Source organism: Limulus polyphemus, unplaced genomic scaffold, assembly GCF_000517525.1.
Source record: "Limulus polyphemus unplaced genomic scaffold, Limulus_polyphemus-2.1.2 Scaffold95, whole genome shotgun sequence".
Lineage (NCBI taxonomy): Eukaryota > Metazoa > Arthropoda > Merostomata > Xiphosura > Limulidae > Limulus > Limulus polyphemus.
The window spans coordinates 16,436-35,266 of NW_013665705.1; the positions used below are offsets into that span (position 1 = coordinate 16,436).

The window sequence follows — 18,831 nt, forward strand, 5'->3', positions numbered from 1 at the left end:
CCACACTACACATACTGGCTGTCCAACCATTTGTGTGCAAGTACTTGAACAGTTATATTCTTGTTTGTACAGTTTTTATTGGTGTTTACAAGATTATAAACAATTTGTTCAGTAGTGTAAAGTACTAGCAGCTTTCAAATAGTGAGCATTGAGTGCATTTATCATACAACTTTATGGAAATAGATAAAAAACAACTTAGAAATGCTGTAGAGGTTCAAACTTTATTGAGTTTACTTGATGACAAAATTCAAACAAATCAAAAACCTAGAGGTATTGATGTGGTGAAGCTAACTTAATGTAAAGCTTGTTATGCATAATGTAAAAATCTGCAGAAGTTTCATTATAGAAATGAATTATAGTATTGATTCAGATTTATCTTTGTTTTTGTGGAACAAGCTTATTGCATATTTCTAGGAACAGTTGTGCTCGAAAGATTCAACATCATGTGCTGAGAAAACAGCTGAAGATAGCAGTTGCCCACAATGTTCCTATTGTGATTCACTGTAGAGATGCTCATGAAGACTGTTTAAAAATTTTAAAAGAGGTAGGAAAATGTGTGTGGAAATTAACTTTTAAAATTTTAATAATCTTTGAGGAGATACAGACCTTATCTCAACAATGTATGCTTTGTTTTAATCTTAATATTTAATTTGTTTGCATTTCCTGTATTACATAAAATGCCTCTGTGTTCAATTTAAATGTTTTAATAAACTGTTACAGAGAGATGATGGTTCATAAAAAAAAAAATAATAAGAAAAATAAATATATATATTTCCAAAACTTGCTTGTAAAAATTGGAAATTAGTATAATTCAAAAAATAAAATAATAGTACTGCTTGCAACATTGACTTTTGCAAAGTATTGATTTAGAATAAGGACTCATCTTGGAGTTAAGGAAACCATCAGAGAATATGGTAAATTTGATGTTAGTTTTTTATATAATTAACTTCTATGTCGTATTTCATAAAAATTTATTGAATTAATGGTAGAATTGAATTATTTAAGAACACTTCAGTTAGTAAAAATGGCATTCTGATCATACAATAATGACTAAAAACAACCATATTAATATTGCATTTTGTTTTGTAAATCATGTGCAACTAAAAAAAAAAATTCAAGATAATAATTCACCTCCATACACAGAAATGTTATTTTTTTTTGCCCATCTGCCTTTGAGGTGTACATGTCAGTAGCCTTGAGGTAATTCCCAACTAAATTGAACTGTACTAGTGCATGATAATGTCATCATACAAAAAAAAGTATTCGACCAACAGGAGGGTAACACAACCTCCATGTGCAGTAACTCCCCATATGTACTTATGCTCTTGAGAGCTTCTTTCTTTTCCTTGGCATAGCATTGAACAGATGTATTCAAATTTTTCATCCAAGTTCAATTCGATGAGATTTACAAGTGTTCACAAAAGTTTGGTTTTCATATTACATTGGCTTTTGTTTCAAAAGTTTTACTTCTTATCATGAATTCTCAAGTGATGGTGACTTTAACTTTATTCCGTGTGTCATTGCTCACACAGGATAATTTGTACTTTGGCTTCTGGAACTTCGTTCATTGTTAGAAACATTAGGGCCTTTGTTCAACATGTTGTGGATTATCATATGCTTATTAGGCCTATTCTTCCCATCACTTCAGTCGACATTCTTTTTTTCCTCAGTTGTGAGTGACTAGTTGGACATTGCATTTAACCTGATTTGCTTTTAGTAACATCTTACTGTTCGAGGAATATCCTTAATCTTCCTGTCTATTTCCAGATGTCATTTCTTGGGTAGGATCCTTTCATTAGTTTTTGCCTGTGCATTTCATTAATATTTCCTGTTATTTACCCCATGAACACAGTTCTCTGGATTACTTTGTCTTTCCTCTTTTGTAGGATATTAGGGTTTGTGCTGTTTTCTTTTTCAAACAGTTCCACACTCTTCTCTCCTCTGCATTCATGACTCTCTTTTTCTTCTGACTTTCAATCATTCTGCCTTTATTTTTCTAGATTCCCTGTCTTTAGACTCTCTTTTGCCTCCTTAGAGAGCAGACCCTTTTCCTTCTGTTTCACTCTCTTGTTTTCCAATTTTGCATCTTATTCTTTTCCTCAAAACTCTCCTATATTATCTTTCCTCCCTCCACTTTTTGTCTATGGCACTACATCGTGTTGCAAAAGGGTTTTCTAGAGAAGTTTATTCCCTTCTCCTTACCAGCTTAGCCTCTTCCACTTCTTGTGCTCTGTCCCTCCTTATTTGGTTCCACTGATGTTGGGACTTGTTGGATCTATATGTGCTCTTCATTCATGTACACTTTCCTCTTTCTTGTGTATGTGGTCTATGTCGAGCTCCCTTCCTTTGCTCAGAAGTTTTTGGTGGTCTTTCTGTTTCACTGGAGTTCTGGGCTGAAGTAGTAAATCTTCAGTTCTCATTATCTTCCCATGCTTTTTATCTTTCTCTACCTTGCCCTTTGATTTCTGTTCCCTGACAGATTCAATCTTCTCCTACCTTCCCATTTCAGTTTTCAGGTCTTTCTTTTTTTTTCCTTACCTTCTGTTACCTGAAGCTCATTTTGTTTTCTATTCTGTTGAGTCAGTACCCTGTGGGTACCTGTCTTTCTCTCTCATTGGTCTCAGTTTTCTGCAAAATGATGGATTTTCCAAAACATACTTATCTTCTCTCACACTACAGCTATTACTTGTTTGTTAGGGTTGCTGTTCCTTTGCCCATCTAAGCATTGGTCTCATTTTCTCTTGCTTGCTTCAGTCTTTTATTCCCTACTTAATTGCCCTTGGCGATATCTGTCTCGTGATACTCTCCACCTACATCAGTGCACCCTATATCCTGGTACTGTATATAAGCACCTGCTTCAGATAATATTATAATTTTTTTTCGACAAAGGGTTTCTCTGCAGTACGACTGTTGGAGATACTTTGATCATTCTTCATGTTACCTATTTGATTTTCATAAAGAAACAACAAAAAACTGATTGTTTGGTAAACCGATATACGGCATGCTCAGTGCTCAGTTACATGAAAGGACAGCTATGCCTTATCTGCCTTGTCAGAACAACATGCTTTAGCGTACCACTGCTATGTGGAAGCATGTTTAGATTCTCAAAGAACAGACCCACTCCTGGAAATGTGGAGTTCCAGAATGGAGTCTGTGGTCAACCTGAGTAGATCACAATTTTCTAGGATTTGTCTGACCCTAACTATTGTGCTGAGCTATTTATTATCCCTACACCTTTTTTGGAAACCTCTCAGTGATTGCCGCATCAATTTGATGACAAGTTGGGACCGTTGTTAGCATCCAATTTGGTTCGATTGTCAGCTTCTTCACTTTTCCTAGTCTCTTGGTTGGTATGTTGTTGTGTAGAGATGTGTTGTTGGAGAGCATTTGTCTACCTGCTGCCACCCTCTGTGAGTTATGTAAGGCCCCTTTTCTCCGACCCTTGATTTTTGTGTTCCAGAATCTTTGGAATTAATGGTTGATGTCGCCTGTCTGCATTCATCCCTGTTGTTGTTGGCTTGTCGACTTTCCTCGGCTCCTACAGGGGTTCATAGTTTCACCCCTATTCAAGTGGCCTGACATCAGCCCCTCAGTCCATTGGTACCCAGAATAGATTCTGCCCATATCCATAAGGTTCCTCCGCTCAGTTGGAATGGCACCAGTGATGGCGGTGACTATCGTTTTCCTTTGTGGTCTGTCAGGGTTTGGCTCTGAGAATTTCTGGATGTGTGGAAAACCTATATCATGGATTCATGGGTACTACGGGTCCTTGCATCAGGATTAGTCGTTCAGTTCATATAACCACCACCATTATCTTTCCAACCTGTAGTGTTTCTGCCTCCCGCAGATCTCCTATTGGTGGAGGGCTTTTGTCGTATGATAATGTCATCATGCACCAGTGCAGTTGATGTTAAACACATGAATTTAGGAGGGAGTTACCTCAAGGCTAGTGGCATATACGTGAGAAAGACTGCATTTCAAAGAGGTGAGTATCTATTGGATACAAAAGTAAATTTGGTGTCCTGGTGCTGAGTACTGTGAGACACACTTAAGTCCAAGAATTTAGCCATCTATTTTATGATGGGTGATTCTGATATCCATCTCAAAAGGATGCTTTAGTTTGATACCATCTGTTGATAAGTTTGGCATCCAAATGACTTGCACTTTTAATACTAATTAATTATTTTTTATTAGGTAAGGTGAAAGCATTTTTTTCTCACTCAAAAAAACTCAATGTTTTGCATTACATGTGGATTGTGAAAAAATGAATATTTATTGAATATTTTAATCATAGATTTATACAGCATTTCTACTTGTATTTCATGGATTGAGGTTATCATATCAAAAGCAAACAGTAAAAAAGAGTAGCCTTTAAAGGAAACTCACTGAGTCTTTTAATGACAGAAATAATTGATTAATAGACAAGAATTAGTGTAGGTTAACAAGTACATACATTTAGCATAGATAAAAAATAAATTTCTGTTGATGCACCATTGAAGGTCAGTGGTCTTTGAAACTGTTTTGATAAAAACAAACAAACATTAAATATGGGTTTCTATGCAGACCAGCAGTTGATAGTAAAACCAATTTTAGTTGGGAATTAAATTTTAGTGCATGTAATTTTGAACACCTCGAAAACATCAAATTTGGAAATAATATTGATGCCGATGTTTTTTTTAAGACCCAGGTTGATTTTAATTTAACAAAGATAAATACATAACCGTTTACTTGGTGTATTGTAAGGAAGGAAATGTACATCTGGTGTATGCATATGAGAAGGTTTTTATAGATACTGAAGAATATTTTGGGGGATATAGATACAAGTGTGTGTTAAATAAGCTCTGACTGGGCTTGAACTTTTTAACTTCTGCTGCTGTATCTTTGTGAAGTGTTTAAATATTGTATGGAAATAATTATTTCTTTTACGAATTTCATTTATATATCTAACTTGTAAGCTTCACAAAGTTTATGTAAGATGAAGATGTCCAGAATTATTTATGATTATCAGTCGTGCTGCTATTTCTGCAACTCGTTCCTCTTGATATGTGTGAACTGTGAAAGTTGAAGAATTTATACTTAAAATTGCTTACTGAAAGTGTGTTATCTGTTGAGAGTGTAATCTGTATAAAAAGAGAAATTGACAAGAATAGGATTGGTTTTTGTTCTTCTGAAAGTTTAAATAAATTGAATACAGTGAGCTTTTTCTTAAAATCAGTTTAGTTTCATTCAAACAATCATAGATTGCTTTATATTTCAAACTTTTGCATCTTTTGAATTATAGGCTGATAAAGTCTAAAAGTGATATTTTTGTGTAATACACAAATTGTAGGAAGTGCCCTGTGACCACTTCATTCATCGTCATTGTTTCACTGGTAACTGGGATGAGGCTATCTTATGGTTAGAAACATTTCCAAATCTCTACATTGGTTTAACAGCTTTAGTGACTTTCCCTGCAGCCACAGATGTACATGAAGTTGCTCGTAAAGTTCCGCTGAACAGGCTTCTTCTTGAGACAGATACACCTTATTTTCTTCCCAGATTAGTAAGTTTTGCTTTCTGATATTCTTATAATGCAAAGATATTACGCAGGTTATGATAGTTGCAATTATTGACTCTAGCTAGTTTTCAAACTGATAAACTAGGCATTAATTATGTAATATTTTGAATAAAAGATGCACTTATAGAAATAAACCACTTAAATATTTTTTGTTCCTTCATCTTTTTTAACCTTATCCCAAAGAATGTATTATGCAATTGTTCTTTCATGCTCTTTTTTTCTTGTCTCAAGTTTTACTAGCTGAATGACTCACATACATATTAGGTTTGAAACTTTATATTTGTACATGATGGTTAGTACCTACACAGAAATTCACATCCTTAGTCATAGACCAAACATGGCTCAGTTTCTAGTTTACCAGACTATGAATTTTCAGGCCCATCATTCATGTCCTATTACTGCAAAAAAATACTAATTTTGCTTTGCAGTTTGGTGCCTTGGTTGCATTATAAGGGTGGCAGTCAAACTACATTATCCAATAGAAAATGCCCAAGAGTTGGCAGTGGGTGCTGTTGATTATCTACCTTCCCTTTTGTCTTTCAGTTCAAAATTAGGTAGCTCTTAAGTAGCTTCACACAAATATCCAATTAGAAGAGTGACAGTTGTAACAGGAAGATGAAGTTGATATCTTTAATATCCAATGATTATTACTAGATACTAGTATAAAACCCAACCATTTTTGAATGATTAACGAAGATTATAGAATTTAACTAAAACGAATTTTTCTGTACCTCCAAAATGCACCTACTCTTCACATATTTCATCAGTCTTGAAGTAATTCTTTAATCACCACATTTTTAGTAAAAACTATGCAGAAATATGAAATGTTATCATGAACAAAAGTAGGTGTGCACTCTCATAGAGACTTAAATAGCACTCTTCAGCCTTTTTACTATATCCTAGGTCAGAAAGTAGAAAACATAGTGCAGACATTCTGAGCAAATTTTCAACTCTTTCGACTGTATAAAGGATAAAATATATTTAGTAGTAATAAACGTTTATTTTTGTTTATGTTTGAAAGTCAAGTAGGTAATATAGGTGTTTGAATACCAAAATAATTAACATTTATTCACTACTTAAAACTTTTTAGACACTAACTGTATAACGTTAGTAATAGTAGGCCTATTTGTAGTCTATTTCAAGCATTAGGCCTAAGACATAAACATAATGTAAGGCTTAGCTGAAATACTACTCGGTAGATTTTATTTTGCTTTTGGCTACAACTCAGTGTCATAAACTTCTGAATTAAACTATTCTGCTGTTATATCACCAAAGTTATTAAAAAATAAAGAATAAAAACACAAACCTTTCTAACAAATCAACATGAATTTTGAGCATTCAACATATACACCATAGTTGGCCAAAGAACAATCAGGTGATCATTTTTTTGCTAAGCGACAATTTATTATGTTGAGCATTACTAAAAAACGTGTGAAAGCATTCTCCACAGATTGACAAAGGGAAGAAACCTTTTGTAATTAGTGATTGAGTAGCTGGTTTTATATTTAATATCATTTGATTTTACTTTTATATAATTTACACTAAATTTAATTTTTTATGAATAAAAATTATTAGTGTAAATTTTACTACAGATACATTAAGCTTATTTTTAATATGTTCTTAAGGGAAGAATTAACTATACTTCCTTATTTAAAAGAATTAATTTCTGGTTTCATCACTAATTTAAAAATACAGTTAATCTGGTATGATTTTGAATACCTACAATGTTCAAAAGAGAAGAAGGGTGTCACGGTCTAAAGAAGCATAACAAAAGAAATTGAACACCATTAACAAAAATCAATTGTAATCTGTTTCCATCAAAGCCCAATATATGTACCACACTCTTGTAATGCTGTATAGATATGCAATAGTTGGTGTCAAGGGTATATACATTTGTCTATTATTTTGAACACTTCATATTGAACATTTCCAAAATGAAGAAAGATGTCATGGTGTAAGGATGTGTAACAAGTTAGTTAATCTGGTATTAGTTTGAACACTTACAATGCTTACCAGTGAACAAGGGTTTCATGACGTGAAACATAAATCTGAATAAATGAAACACATTCTTTACAGGTGGGGATCTTTATTTATTGAAATTTTATTCTCAGTTTAATTCCTAGGATGATTTTCACTAGGCACCAAGAAAAATGAAGTGGTCTCATCCTGGGATGGTTATCCATGTGGCAGCTCAGATTACTAAACTAAGGGAAACAACTTCTCTTAATGAGATCCTGAAAATTGTTCGCTGTAATACAAGAAGAATGTATAAAATATAATGTTCTTTTGTTGTTCTTATATCAGGTGAGTATGCTCTTAGTAATAAACAATTATAAAACATATGAGCCACGTTGGAGTACAACTGACTCTCGATTATTTGTAGGAAGATCATTTGGTTTAAAAATTAACTGTGCCATGATTCAGAAAATTTCATTAGCTGTGATATTTCAATGTAGCTTTGAACTGCTTTCACTATGGTTCCTATTCATTTTGTTTGCAATTTGTTTCATATTCTTTCTTTTTGTTATTTTATCTTTTGCTTATTTTATTGTGTATTGTATGTTGTGTTTATTTACTATTGAGAACAAAATGTAAATGAATTATATTTACAATGCAACAAGAACTTGAGATTATTAAAAAGAGTAAACAAGGGTTGACTGTTCATGATATAAAAAACAACAAGGAAAAAATATGTATGCTAGTAATGCTGACAGTATGAGTGGTTTATCTAAACACAAAACCATGAAGTCGGCTACATATGATGAGTTGTACAAGGCTATGGTTGAATGGTTTAACCAGCAGAGGGCAGACAGAACACCTTTGTCTGATCTAAACAGGCCGTATTTTTTCTCATAGTTTTAGGTATGGAAGGTGATTATAATGCATCATCTGGTTGGCTGGTATGATTCAAGCAACACAACAGAACAAGAGAGATAAGCATTCAAGGTGAGAACTTGATTGGGAACAAGGAAGTGTCACATTAGTTTAATCAAGACTTTCATAACTTTGTGGAAAAAAAAATAATTAAAATAAGGACAAAATGTACTCTATTGGAAGTGTCTATCAACAAGGACATTGGATTTTGAACAAGAACATCGAGGTTCAGGTCACAAGTCTTGCAAAAAAGTTTGACAGTTCCGTGTTATGGCAATGCTGTAGGCACACACAAGTTAAAACTTGTGTGTGTTGTAGTAAGCAAAGAAACCAAGTTATTTTAAAGGGACTGGAGCCTAGTGTTTACCTGTCAATTATTTCAACCAAAAAGGGGCATAGATGGGCTGCACAATTTTTAAAGGGTGGTTTGAAAAGAAAATCATTCCTCAAATAAATAACAACTAAAAATCACTTGGAGTGCTGGATAATCCAGTGCTTCTGCTAAGAAACGCTTCTTTCCATCTGAACGAAACAATTTTAAAACATAGTGGCGAGAAGGTATTTTTCAAGTACTTGATGCCTAAGGTGACATCTTTGATACAGCTATTGGACAAAGAAGTCATATACTGCCTGAAATGGTATTAGCATGCAAGGTTGTTTAAAAAAAAATGTTGAGAAAGATGTCAATCTAAAAACATTTTGGAAAAGCCTGAAATGTGTTGGATGCAATATATGAAGTCAATAAGGTATGGAATTTAGTAAAGTGAGGAAACAGTTATGGAGAAATCTTCTGCAATTAAATGATGAGGTGTTAGAAGGTTTTGATTAAAGAGGGTTTGTGGCACAATTAATTCTGATGTTGCATCACGTGGAAGGATGTGAAAACGTAGATGAAGAAAATGTGAGAGAGTGGATCCAAGTAAATGATTGTGAACAGGGGTGCAAAGTTTTATCATTGGAAGAAGTTAGGTGCACTAAGTAAGTAAAACAGCAGACAACAAAGGAGAAGAAGAAGAGAAACTGGTGAATACATAGTCTATCAGTCAATGTGCATCTCTCTGACATGCATATAACCTACTTGACTACTTAGAGCAACAGTGGGCATGCTATTATCAGACAAAACTATTTTTTTGCAATCTCTTTCTGGAATTAGAAGAAAAACATATCAAATAAAAAAAGAAGACTGAATGATTATTTTAGATGATTGTAGTAAAGACTGTCACTCTTTATATTATGTAAAAATCCATTTTCCACCATTTTTGTTTGTCTTTGAAAAGCATATACATACGTAAGGTCTTTTTTTGTGTTTTGCATTATCCACCCCCCTCACTCCCTCCATTATGTCATTTAATTGTGAGTCAACCATATTTTATGTTTTTATAATACTAACATTTTTGATAAATGCAACACTAATACTTCTACGTTTTGATTTGAATGTAAAGTTGTGCTGAAGCCTTTTAAAAATGCATTTTTTTTCATTTGCCTTTCTTAACTTATTAGATTATTGTTTTTGTATTCCATATGTAAATATGGTCAGAGAACAGAAGTATTTTGGAAATATGAGTACATTGAACATCACAACAGACTGGCTGGGTATGGAGTAGTAACTAGCATGTTAGACAGTGAATCTGAAGGTATATGGTTCATGTCCCATTTTTGAATTATTGCGCTCTGCACTTTGAGGCTATGAGTGCATTAATAGAGTGATGGTCAAATCCTTTTGTTGAATTGGAGTAGCCTAAAATTTAGTAGTGTGTGCCGTCTTCCTTCTAGCCTAACAGTTTAAAATTAGATGGCTAGTGTAGAAAGCCGTTGTGTAGTTTTAAGAGAGTATCTAAAACAGACAAAATAATAGATTTTAATTTCAATTTTCTCTTCAAATAACTAAAAATTTTTAACATTTGCATTATTTAAACATAACTTACATAAGTGTGATTGAAGTATTGGATTGGTTTCAATATGGATCAAATTTGAACCATCAAAAAATCTATGAAAATAACTGTGCTAAATAAAAAGATGCTAATTTTAATATATTCCCCCATAATCTTTAGTTGGGATAACATTTTTAGTTCAACCAATTGTCTGGCTGTGAAATTATATTTTGATCAACTTTCTAAATTTATTGTGAATTAGAAAGTAGTTGATACTTTTTCAAACATTTGGAACATCCATCAGCTAAAATGTCTGCTAAATACGAGTTTTATGAGTGAATATTCAAGATTTTGCTGATTTTTCAAGAATGTGACATTTGTCTAGTGCCATTTTATTTAGAAGTACAGCTTAAATGTATTAAAATAATTAGCAAATGATTTTCAAAGAGAAGAAATTATTTTTACATATTTTATGAAACTGTGGCTTGATTTGTTGAAAAATACCTTAATAGGTTTAAAAAGTTTGGTATAACTATTAGGATCAGTCCATCAATTGGATAAAACTCAAGTATTAGCTTTTATATTGACATGTTATGCCTCAAACTTGAATGTTAATTTTAAAAGTAATTATTTTTCTTTTTTTATCCAGTTTGAGTTGAAGCAGTGGCAGTAGACTTGTGAATTTCTGAAGATGAATAAAGCAATACTATAGTGAGATTTTGATATGCATATGATAAAAAATGTCTGTACGGTATGTACTCAAATTGTTTATTTATTTTTTTTCTGGATGTTCATATATTATTTTGATGTTACAAAAGATGAAAAATAGAATAGCTGACTATTCAACATTATTCAGTTTTGTCTTTATTTAAAAAAAAATATTTGAAATGAAAACCACACTATTTAAAAGATATTTTTTTAAATCCTTGACTTCCAAAAAAATTTTGTTTTTAATATTCTGTATTAAATATTTTTAAAGCATACCTTATGTATTAAACTATGAATAACCTCTTGTTAAGTCTCTGCTGCTGTCATGTGTTTGAGACTACACTTATTGGTTTTATATGTACATTTATTTAAACCATCTTGTAAACTGTAAAAAATAATTCTATAGTTAGTTCAAGGTAGCTGTTTTTTATTTATTTAAGGCAAATTAAGATTTAAGTATATGCTTTTGAAAAATGTGGCTAAATGTGATCTCTGTTGTTCTTAAAAGCTATTGTTGAAAGATGAAGCTAAATATGATCTCTATTGTTCTTAAAAGCTATTGTTGAAAGATGAAGCTAAATATGATCTCTATTATTCTTGAATTCTATTGTTGCAAGATGTAGCTAAATATGATCTCTATTGTTCTTAAAAACTATTGTTGAAAGTCATAATTTTTTTATGTCACTTATTGTTTTTTGTAATGTTTGATAAAGTTTTTCCCAGAAGAGTTCTGTGATATGACATTGAAGTTTCTAGAAATTAATATTATCATATGAGTATACTTAATCTGAATTCCCTTTTTATTTGAAGTCAATTTTACTATTTGAAAATGTCATGTTTTGAACTAGCAGTTCATACTTTTCAATCTTGAAGCAAATTGTTGATTTAGATGTTTCTCTTAGTTTTAAGTTGCTATAAATGAACAAACAATTGAAAGGCCTGCATAAAACTTTGTATGGTAAAATGTTCAGGAATTAAATTAGACACCAGTTAATAATCATATATGATTAATTTAAAGGAGTTTTAGGTGACTATTTTGTGTATAATTAAAGTTTATGAAAAAAATTGAATATAGAATGTTTCTATAGTTATTTATCAGTTTGAAAAGTACTCTTATTTTATGAAAACTACCTGAACTTTTTAAAATACAAAATCTTCAAGATTTTTGTTTATTCTTTGTGCACTAGATTTTTATGCGAGTTTATTCTAAATGTGATGAAGTCATAAATATAATTAAAGAGGGTGTGTTTCTCCAGTGTGAATATTTCTTGATATATGTATGTATGTATATTTATCAAGTTTTATTTAATCCGCCTTCTACAATCCTTACATATGTAAACAACCACGCTTTTAGAACTTTCTTCTTGATACCTTGTGATCCAAATTACATGTCTTGTAGATGTTGAATAATGCTAATTGACAGTAAAAATCTGAATTAATACTCAAACGATGAAGCACTTCAAGTTTGTTTGCTTATGTAAAAAAAATCCCTAAGACTGTGATGGAATTTAAACAGACCTGTTTAAGTAACTTGTTGAAAATGTTTCGTAGCGTATGCTAATGTAATAGAAAATAGAGATGTGGATACATCACGCTTTATGCAAAATCTTTGTTTATTCAGGTTACATAAACCGAATTCTCTTAACTAAGCGAACTGGTTAACTGTGCTTTCTGTAACTATAAGTAAAATGAATCAAAATGAAGCACAAATTTTGAAAATCCAGAGCACCAACATTTGAACAAAATTATTTTTAAAAGAAGAGTGCTACAGGTACAATTAATGAGTGGTACAAGTAATATTATGATAATTTTGGTACAAGTAATATTATGACAATTTTTTGCTCTTAAATTCTATCTGATTTCATTGTTTTAGTTTAATTAAAAGCTGGGTATCACTTACTTTCATTCAAAAATTAATATTGAGTTATACTTAAATTTCAAATACTCTACCCATTATTGCACTTTTGTTTTCAATAGAAATGTATCATTGACTTAGTGTATAGTTGGTATGTTGCACTATGTTTACCGTATATGCAGTGTATGTTTTCAGTTCTTCCATCAAAGAACCTAATGATAGTTAGCTTAGTAAACAAGTTTGAAAACTTTATTCTATGTATGATAAGTTTTAATGATCATTACTTACACATACACGTGCTTTGACAGCTAAATTGGAAAAGTCATCACCATCATCATCTTGATCAACAATTTAATTCACCATTATTTGGTTTGTGTTATGATATCTTGTTATGAAATGTGACCCATGCAACTACTACAGATTGTAGTTTTAAACTGCACTAAAGTTCATAAAAATGTTGAAAAAGTGACAGAGTGATTTATTCAATGTTTTCATTAATTATAAGGTGTGTTCAAAATCCTTATTTTTTTTTTTATTATTGAGATTGAAGGACAGAATCTCAGCATATGTATAAAGTAAAAAAGTTCATAGCAATATAGATAAGACTTTATCAGAATACTTTACTTTTTCTTCCTCCTGTATATTGAATCATTTAATTTTACTTAGAATCCTTTTAGAATCAAAATGAATATCTGATTGTTACTTTTCTTTGTGAATTTATTTTTGGGAGTCTAAGCTAGTCCTGAAAAGTAATCAGTTGTTTTTGTTGTATTGAAAATAAATGTGTTTTGTGTTAATAGTTGATAAATAGTGAGTAAGAAATGACTTTTATGTTTATGTTGGAAAATATTATATTATTCATTACATTTGCTTGTTATGGGACTTTATGATAAGTATTAAAAAAATTTAAAAACATCGGTAGTCTTGGTGAGCTGTTTAGCTATTGTCCTATTATAAGCATGTGGAAATTAAAAATTACTGATTGATGCTGTAAGAAATAACATTTTATGAATTTATTGTATATGATGAATAAAAGGAATTAAATTGCATTGGTAATCACTATCATTCACTATATCAATTATTTCAAATTATTTTGGAGTACTATATTTTTCACATAATACATTGAACCTCTTCTAGTTGTTGCATACAGAGAGTTGCACTAAGAGCTAAATTGGAGACGTATGTCTGTGGAATGCCTGGGTAAAAGTAAGAGGAATATAGAAACAATGCTTGCACGTACCTGAACTGAGTCTCAGTGAAACCATAAATCTAGAGAAAAAATATATTTGAAATATCTGCTTGAGTCTGATTTAGAGTGAAACCACAAGATGCAAAAAGAAGTGAATTTTGTCGCTTGTGAACAGCTACTTGAACATGTGTACAGTGAATCTTAAAGATGCATACAGGTGACTTACATTCATTAAAGCAATGTCTGTGCAGGCTTCCTTGGATTATCAGAGAAGTTTAGATGGGTAAATGTGGTGTGCATCAATGCCTTTCCTTTACCATGCGTAGATGAATGTTTAGATCTATTAGATGACCACTCTGGAACTTTGAGAATAGAAAATGAAGAACCCAAACATTGCTTGGACACTACTTGCTGTTTAGCAAGATAGTTCATGGTCTTCACTAACTGGGAAATGTGTTACTGATGTGCTCAAAAGCCGATGCCTGTATAGTCAGTTACTAATTCAAGAAGGCATACTGAACCATGGTTATGAACCACCAATACATGGTAGCCAATCTGTTATGCATCTAGCAGTCCCAAGAGCTCTGAGGCAGGAAGTTCTTTCGATGGGTACCAGGGAGTGTGGTCAACTATTACCAATGTAGGGAAGCAGGTTTTCTGTACTAATTCATTTAAAGCTATTGAGCCATGTCAAGGAAAATTCAGAGAGTGGTAGGTTTCCTTTTGAAGAGAATTGCCTTGGATATAGCTAGCCCTTTGCCAGTGTTGGACTGGATCTCCAGTAACTGAAAAAATTCCTGGTGGGCTGGCAGTTCATTGAAAAAAAAGAGTTTTTGAAACAGTTTTTAAATCAGACTTAATTGGGTGCTTACTTTCCCATTAATGGCTGGTGAACAATAAATGGGTAATTATATTACTTTTTTTTTAAATGATTTTTGTATAGCAAGTTTCAATCTATGTAATTTTATGGTTGTATAGATCTGTTCTTAACTAAAACTGGTAATAAACGTAACAAATGTTGGATTGTAAATGAACAATTTCACACAATATATTATTGTTTAATTTGTGAAATGCATGAATAGTACTAACACATATTATAGTTTATGCAGGATTAAATGCAGCAACCTGTTTGGTATTTTCAGAAATCCCTGTCCCTCATTCTCATTGGAGGGCAAGTAAAAAAAAAAATTTCCAGGGTTGTTTTTAATCTCTAATCTGCCTGAAACTGAAAAAGGTAACCAGCAAGTGCTGGTAGTGTGCTGAAGCTTATCCATTGGTTGACATAATACATTTTTTCATGTTTGTCAAATGGATTTCATGTTTTGGCATGCATGGAGAGATCCTTACAGATCAAGGAGCAGACTTCAATAGTTAGTTGTTTGCAAAATTATGTGAAGTGTTGGGAGTGGTGAAGATGTGCACATCATCATGTCACCCCCTCAATCTGATGGTTTGATTGAAAGGGTAATACAGACTGTCAAGCATTTGCTTGCAAAATGTATCAGCCCTAATCAAACAGATTGGGATGAGAACTTACCACATCATGATGTCATGCTGCAGTCAATTGGCTAATTGTTCTCCACATCTCAAGGAGAAGAAGTACAGCTCTAGATCCCAGTGAGTCTGATGTATGGTTCTACACCCAGTTCAGATATACTACAGTGTCCACAGGAATAAGTAGAATAGCTGAACACTGGAGAAAGAAGTAGGGCCATCCAAATCTGAAATTTCATAGTGTTATGAAAGACAGTCCTAAGCTGAAGGAAGAAAACCAGTGACTACAGGAAGTTGTGTGTTGAAATTCATGCATAGTTAACAGCAGGGAGTAGCTCACCACCAAGATGGCTTTTGGAGGGCTAAGGTGGCTTTCTGTAAGATCACCATTAAGAGACAACAGTCTTTGAAGATTCTCAACAGACTTCCATCAACCCTCTAGTGTTGATAATTTTAAAGATGGTTTGTAATAAGGCTATAATTTTTGCTTTTGCAATATTTTGTGTTGAATAACTAATTGATGCCTTTAATTTCATCTTTAATTCACTGATAGCAGTATGCTTATGTTATTTTGACTTTAAATGATTTTAAGTTATGCCTAATCATTTTGTTTAATCTGAATTTTGATTTCTCCTTTTAGTGTATATAAGTTTATTGTTTTATTCTGTATACTTATTCCACTTGTTTTTAATCATGGCTTTTCATTATGATTATTATTATTTGCCTACTTATTTCTGAATATGTAAAATAGCAGATGTTTGATTTTGATTTTAGGTTAATTTGCTCAGTGCTAATTGATTCCTTTTGTAATTTTCTCTTTAAGGTCATTATGGCGTATATTATGATTTAATTTTAAGTTGGTAATTGTAATTTTGATTTTTAATTTTTTCTTTGTATTGCATATTACGATTTAGATTTATTGCCTTTCGATTTTTGAGTTTAATGTATTTTTATTTATTGTGAGTGTCTGTTTGAGTTGTTTATATTTTTCTCATTGTCTGCTAAAGTTTTGTGTTAACTTTTCTTGCCTTTGTGTGTCACCTGAGGAAAAAGGTTACAACAATTTACAACTTGTAATTAAGTTCTTATTCGGCCATTAGTGTTAATTTTAAAGTTTGGGTCGGAGACAAGAATGAGACTTAATAACTGAAATGTTTTGATCTTCCATAATTAGTACACAAAATGTCGTTATTCAGGTATGTTCATGTAATATTTTCCTAAATTTCCGTACAGTTATGACATTCTCGTTGACTGAATGTCTTAAGGTGGTAAACATATGCTAATCCTTTTACACAGGTAAAGGTTACATACTGCAAACTCTGTACTTGAGTTCTAAACTAGTGTATATGTGTTTTTTATATGGACTTCTTGGAAGATAACCTATTCAAATAGATGATACAGAACTTACACAATTGACTTGGCTTAAGTTTGTATGTAGATCCATTGGTTGAATTATGTAACTTATGGACTTCAATAGTATGGGACTTACTTTTGTTTCACCAGGATACTTCAGTTATTTATGTAACTTATGTATTTCCATAGTTCTGTCTCCTGATTTTGTTTTTGATTGCTCTAGGTTTTCCTCTTGTTGACGAAAAAATAAAGAATACGAAGCCTGATCAATTTTGGTAACAGGTTACTGTGTTTGTTAAATAGAAATTTTGTGTTTATTTGTTTTCCTCTTCCCTAAGTGTTCAATTTATTCATCACTTAACAGTCCTGAACCTGTATTTCATGGAACTTTGGGCTTTTATGCTGGGTATCAGTATACCTAATTACCACAATAGTAGAGGACTACCTATGGTTATAGTGGTAGGCAGAACTGTAATATGCATACTAATACAATTTATTTAGATTTTCTAATCTATTAAAAACCCTAAGTTTCAATGATAGTTCATAATATGGGAACCAGTTGGGTGTGTACCTAGTTTTCGAAGTTCGTAAGTTTATAAGGACAAAATCACTAAAATGTTATTTTTGAAGTGTGATGGTACACAATGGGCTATCTGCACTGTGTCCACCATGGGGGATCAAACCTCGGATTTTAATGTTGTAAGTCTGTAAACTTACTTCTGACTTACTGGGGGCCACTAAAATAATTGATGAGAAAGTTGTCCCTTCTGAACAGAAATGATTTGATAGAGAATGAAAGACATCTTTGAGCTTAAAATAAGGCAGTATCAAGTCACTAAGAGCTCCCTCCCCATTAACATTGTAGAGGACCCCCTTCAAATAGACGTATTGTATAGTACAGTCAAGGCACTAAGAGCTCCCTCCCCATTAACACTGTAGGAATCCCAGTTCTAATAGGTGTATTGTGGAGTACTGTCAAGGCACCATGATTTCACTTATCTCTATAAAATGGTACTGGAATTGTTGAACTGTTTTTCACGGTCCATCTTTAATATCATGGCTGATATTATGAATTCCAAGTCAGACTGTATGAACATGACCATTTATTCTGCTAGATAGGCTTTAAAGTATTCTTTGAGAGCCTCAAACCAAGGATCTTCAGAGTAATTTGAGAGAGAAGACACTCCATAGCCCTATTAACACAATGTTTGTTGTAACATCAGAAATCAGAACTTCAAAGTAGCTTTAAACAAAGAGAGAAAAAAAAAATGCAGGAAAGAAAAATGATCAACAAGCAGAAAGTCAAGAAAATTGTAAGACTGGCCAAGAAACAAGCAATACTTGCTGGCAAACATAACATGCAAAAAAAAAAGCTAGAAAAGTTGGCCAAGGCGATAAAAATGAAAACTGTTTAAACTGTAAACACTATCATCATTCATTAATCATGCACAGTAAAGTGTACCAAATGTAAACACTATTATCGCTCATTAGGCATGCACAGTAAACTGTACAAAATGTAAACTATTATCCTTCATTAAGTATGCACAGTAAACTGTACAAAATATAAAGAATATTATCACTCATAAGGCATGCACAGTAAACTGTACAAAATGTAAACTATTATCATTCATTAAGTATGCACAGTAAACTGTACAAAATATAAACTATTATCACTCATTAGGCATGCACAGTAAACTGTACAAAATGTAAACTATTATCACTCATTAGGCATGTACAGTAAACTGTAAAAAATGTAAACTATTATCATTCAGCAAGTATGCACAGTAAACTGTACAAAATGTAAACTATTATCACTCATTAGGCATGTACAGTAAACTGTAAAAAATGTAAACTATTATCATTCAGCAAGTATGCACAGTAAACTGTACAAAATGTAAACTATTATCATTCAGTAAGTATGCACAGTAAA

At 32.3% G+C, this 18,831-nt stretch overlaps 1 protein-coding gene across 7 annotated transcripts in view; it reads left to right on the top strand.

The window, feature by feature from the left end:
* The window catches only part of LOC106469189, a 29,613-nt gene extending 15,478 nt beyond the window's left edge, over positions 1–14,135 (top strand). For 5 of the 7 annotated variants that reach the window (XM_022398389.1, XM_022398392.1, XM_022398395.1 and 2 more), the window contains exons 6-9: positions 415–544; positions 5,330–5,542; positions 7,696–7,861; positions 10,952–11,219. In XM_022398389.1, the coding sequence (XP_022254097.1) occupies positions 415–544; positions 5,330–5,542; positions 7,696–7,836 (484 nt within the window). In that variant the 3' untranslated portion in view covers positions 7,837–7,861; positions 10,952–11,219. Of the gene's footprint in view, positions 1–414; positions 545–5,329; positions 5,543–7,680; positions 7,862–10,951; positions 11,220–14,002 lie in introns of those variants that run through there. The other 2 variants (XR_002612921.1, XM_022398417.1) reach the window with 2 other exon arrangements.
* Positions 14,136–18,831: the final 4,696 nt, after the last annotated feature.